Source organism: Numida meleagris, chromosome 1 (assembly GCF_002078875.1).
Source record: "Numida meleagris isolate 19003 breed g44 Domestic line chromosome 1, NumMel1.0, whole genome shotgun sequence".
In the NCBI taxonomy this organism is placed as follows: Eukaryota; Metazoa; Chordata; class Aves; order Galliformes; family Numididae; genus Numida; species Numida meleagris.
This window is the reverse complement of record NC_034409.1, coordinates 137,905,209-137,910,434: the sequence shown is the minus strand read 5'-3', so window position 1 is coordinate 137,910,434 and position 5,226 is coordinate 137,905,209. Positions and strand designations below refer to the sequence as shown.

General features: G+C 50.7%; 1 protein-coding gene across 1 annotated transcript; it reads right to left on the bottom strand.

Moving 5' to 3' along the window:
- Nucleotides 9–5,108, bottom strand: LOC110401160. Its single transcript, XM_021401954.1, has one exon. The coding sequence runs from the start codon at nucleotides 5,106–5,108 to the stop codon at nucleotides 1,152–1,154; it is 3,957 nt and encodes a 1,318-aa protein (XP_021257629.1). The 3' UTR covers nucleotides 9–1,151.

Below are 5,226 nucleotides of genomic sequence, written 5' to 3'. Positions count from 1 at the left end.
CAGGCCATACACGGAGTTGTTGTGCTCCTAAGAAGCCCAATCCCCTGTGTCCACGACACAGGCTCAGCCTCTCAGGCAAACCAATAACAGGCTTATGGGGAAGGGCCTTTCCGCATTACAAACCGAGGTCCATGACACGCCTACTACAACATCTCCCCCTCCCCATAAACAATGAGATTTTATCCCGTAACAACGTGACCGCAAACACGACCGCAAGGATCTTATCCCTAACCTTATCCCTAACCTAGGCTATTTATTGTTAAAACTCTATAACACACACGCATACATAATATGAATGCCTATTACTATCCTAAAACTTACACAGCCTATGGCTGCGTTCTAGGCTAATTAAATTTCCATACCTTCACACGCTATAAACATAATTTCTGTAGCTGTAGGGTAGCGGTTATCACGTTCGCCTACAAAGCAAGGCATGCATAACGCTAAGGATGCTATACCTAATTCTCTAAGCTTCCATACAAACCCAGGTCTTGGACCTCTAAACTACGACAAAGCAGAGTTTAGCAGCGAAAACGCACTCTAAACCTACAATCCCTAATCTATACATTGTGTGTAAAGAGCCTTCCATAATAAAGCTTATGGAATAGCTTTTTTCAAGATAACGACGACAGCCCTCAATAAAATCCCGGTCACCAACTCTTAGCAGGGCTGGAGCAATTGACTTTCGAGCCACTTTCTGCAAATGGACTCCATGTAGATGACAAGATACTCCGAGTAGTCAAGCCACCTTGCTCGTTTTCCGTGCCACACAAAATGCTGATCCAGGTGGCACAGATGGTCACTTCAAAGGATGATTCTCGAAGAAATCCTAGTCGAGATCTTCTCCCGGCTAGAACTTCAGGACTTGAATCTTCCCCTCACAAATCCTGCAAATGAAAGGCTCAAGTCTTGACCTCCATGGCCTAATGCCAATAGAGATCTATAGATACTCTATTCTACAAAACACACATTACACACTATTCAAACCTTCTAACATTACATCAACTCAACATCTTGACATTGATCTGATTGGCTGACCTGCAGACCAATCAAAACAACACCAAGAATAGAGATGCTACAAACATCCCGTAACGTGTTTACAGGAACAACTTCTGCGTCTCACTTCTCCTTTCCCTGTTTCTCCAGGCTTCTCAAGTTACGGCCTCAACTTCTCCGGGGGCAACTCCTGCAAACAAAACACTCAAATCCTGATTAATCCCTTCGTTTTCCACATATTTGCTGTCAGATGTCTCACTGACATCCGGCTTTACCTTTCGTGATGGCACCCAAATAATTTTCCCAGAGTCTCTGTGTTTAACTGCTGCATATCCTCTGCCCCAAACCAAGATCATCCAGCCTGGCTCCCATGTGCCATCATCCCGTTTCACTTTAACCGAAGGTCCTTCACTTAAGACCTTAGACTGCCAATGCTTTTGCACAGGCGTTCTCCTGTTGTCACCACGCTCGAAGTGATTGAGCGCATAAAGAGCCTTTGCTAGTATCTCGGCTTGTCTACTGACAGGGATATTCCCCATATATCCTTCCCCCTCCCCAAGGACACGTATCTTTTCCTTAAGGAGGCTATTAGCACGTTCCACTATGGCTTGTCCTTGAGAGTTACCAGGGATGCCTGTTGTATGAGAAATTCCCCACAAGGCTAGCCAATCTTGTGTTGATCGCGATGTGAAGCAAGAACCCTTGTCCGTTTTAATTTGACTAGGCAGACCCATGACTGCAATAGCAGCTGCCCAATGACATTGCGCTGCTTTTGAATTGGACTTCGCATGTTGTGTGGCCACAATAACAGAGGAGGAAGTATCTATCGTAACTGCAAGCCAAGCCCGAGGAGAAAAACGCTGTTCCCAAGTGAAATCTGTCTGCCAAACCTGTAAAGGTTTGAGACCACGAGGATTAACCCCCGCACTTATTGTAGGTGCTGAATTACAGTGAGGGCATGTGTGAACCACATCCCTAGCTACTGACAAAGGGATAGAGCATGCTCTAGCCAGAGCACGAGCTCCTACATGAAGAGTGGAATGAAGGTCGCGAGCTTCTCGCAGTGTAAAAACAAGCGTGCTAGCTACTTTGTCTGCCATAGCATTCCCGGTGGTAAAAAAGCCTGGCACATCCGAATGACTTCGAACATGCAGAACTGCTACAGCAGCCTCACGACGAGCCAAGGCTTCCTCTAAGAAACCTGCTGCTTCCGAACTCGGCTGCCCTTCCTGTCCCATACGGACCAGCAGCCTAGCTGCAAAAGCTGAATCGGTAACAATGTTACAAGGAGTATCATGAAAGAGACGCATCGCTAATGCGACCGCCCTTACCTCAAGCATCTGCACACTAACTGTCTGATCCATAAAAACTGCAGATTTCCAAGCATTGCTTATATCCTGCCAAACCACTGCCCCTTGGCAGGTGGCTGAAGATGCATCTGTAAACAGCGTAGGCCCCTCTATCGAAGAAGTTAGAACACGAGACCGAAGAGAAACCTTGAGAGGTCTAGCCAATTCAAAAATGGAGAGCGAGTCTGAATATACTATTTCCCCTCCCCAACCTTGCAATCCTGCAAGAAGGGTCTCAGGGAGTGGCGAGGCATCACGAAAGGCCTTCTGCAAATATATTACTTCTGGCTCTTTCGCCAGAGCCCTCACAGAAAGCAAGCGAGACTTCCTAAGAAGCATCGCAAGAATCTCTAGCCAAGAAGTATAGGCACGAGTGAGCTGAGTGGAAAACAGCCACCACAATGGTTGTGGCTTTGCACTAAGGGAATGACCCAAAACTGCAGCAGCTCCTGCTTCATATCGACAGACAGCCAGCTCTAAATTCCGAGCCGAATCAAATCGTGAGAGCGAACTTTCTAGACAGGTGCACATAATTTCTTCCCAAGCTGCAGCCATTTCTGGAGTAAATTCTCTGGGCTCCTTAGGGTTCGATCCCTTCAACTGATCATAAAAGGGCTTCATTAGTCGTGGAGGGATACCCAAGGCACCCCGAACCCATTGGATAGCCCCTACCAACTTCTGAACATCCCATAAAGTGCTGACCTTCAACTGTATGTTAAGGCCTGCAGGTCGGACCAAATCAGGCCCATACTTGTATCCTAAGTATTCTACTCCTGGGCCTCTCTGAATCTTCTGCTCTGAAACCCTAAACCTTGTGGTGGTAAGGGTAGCAATCACTCGTGTCTCAAGCGCTTGTAGGTCCTGCTCAGTCGAAGCTGCAAGCCCTTCATTCGTCAGAGGTGCAGACTTCTGCTTAAGGCAGTCCACAATCACTGGATTATGCACCGCCCTAGGCAGGTCCGAGCCTTCCACGGCTCTCATCAATCTGTTAGCAAAGTCCTGAAATGATTCATTTGGGCCCTGCTCTATCTCTGTCCATGGGCTCGCAGGGGCTGCAGTGCGAGCAAACTTCCTGAACGCAGCAAGAGCTGCTTCAGAAGTTACTAGCACTTCACCCGGTCGCAGCAATGCAAGCTGACCGTGGGGAGTTCCGCACATTCCTGGAGCGGTACCCATGAGCCTGTGTAAATTACTGCCAAATGCAGGGTGAAGCAGATCATTTTCCGCTGCTGCCAGCACCGTCTTGAGCTGAGTGCTCCACTCCTCCTTCCAGAGGGTGTATTGCACTGGCTCAAGAATCATGCGCATAAGATTTTCAATATCATGTGGGAGCAACGGTCCCGGTGCTGTTAGAGATTCCAGGGCATTTAAAGTAAGAGGCGATCTTAGCCCCTTCTTCTCCACAGCATCCACCAACCGCGCCACTCCTTTCGCATCCAGCGGAACCCATCTCGCTTCCCCGTCATCTTGCACTGCAACCGGAAACGCATGAACCACCTCTGATAGGCACTTCTCATCTAATGTTTCTGCTATCTTGGCCCAATCAGCAATCCGAACACGCCCACTGGACCCGCCTTGAATACGCCCACTCTCTCCTCCCCCCTCGATCCGTGCACGCCCATCGATCCCGCCCCCTTGCATCACTGGCTTTCCCGATGTAACCCCTCCTTCGGGCGGACCAAGGGGCGCGGACGGACCGCCCCTTGGGGGGTGGATACAACCTTCTCTGATCTCCGCCCTTGAAACATCATCCAATGAAGGATACAATGATTGACGCGGATAAGGAGGCGGATACAGAGGAGGAGTCTCGAGAGTCTCTCGCGCGATGATTGGCGAAGACGACGGTGGGTGTTGCAACACGCCCCCTTCGCATTCCTCAGCGGTGATTGGCATCTGGTGGGTGGCGCCCGAAGCGAGCGGCGTGGCCGGCGCCATCTTGGCCGCGGCGCTGTGGGGGGGATCTGCTCTCCTTGGGGCCAGGAACGGAGCCCGAACCTGTGGCAAAGCTGGAACCGGCGCCTGCAGCAAGTCCGTGGCCGGCAGCCGCGCCGGGACTGGAGCCAGCGGCCGAGCCGAAGCCGTTGCCGGTGGCAACACCGGGGCCGGGGCCGGCTGCGGTGGCAGCGGCGCCGGGGCCGAGGCCTGCGACTGCTCGACCCGAGCCGCATCACAGGAATCGATGAACGGCAGCGGCGGCGCCTCTTGTACCGACAAACCGTCCTTTGGATTCCTGCAAGAGACACTTTCTCCCGGCCTACTAGGGCCTCCCGGATCCAAGGAATCCCCAAAGGAATTTCCTGGATCCTGCCCAAGACTGAGGAGCACACGCACGGTATCGGAAAACTGCTTTTCCTCTCTGGCAGCTTTTAAAGCGCCGAGGATTAATCCCCAGGTCTTTAACTCAGCAGACTTCCTAACCGACATGGCTCTTTGAGCAAGAGCCATGGTAAAGGCATCCCACTTTTGATAATTAAGTATATCACGTGGGGTCTTTATCATGTCCTCTCGTTCTAAACGAGAAAGCACCGCAGCAATTTCCTTCTCAGAAGGAGAATTCTTCCCGCAATAAACTTTGCAAAACGAAAGCAATACCTTAATAACTTGTTCCATGGCTGGAGTTGTGGCGTCTTCCCTGCCGATATGTCTCACGAGACTCACCCTCTCTCTTGTGCCAGTAAGGCTCAAGACCCCGGGCCTTCTGCAAGCGCTTCCCCGCTGCAGGTTATGGTGCCAGCCTAGCACCCGTGCAAACCAACACAACATGGGTCCCGGGTTTCGGCACCATTTGTTACCGAGCTCCGGCAACCCCTTTTTGTATTGTTCTTGCACGAAAGGAACCTAAACCCGGTCCTGGCCAAATACCACACACAGCATCAATATG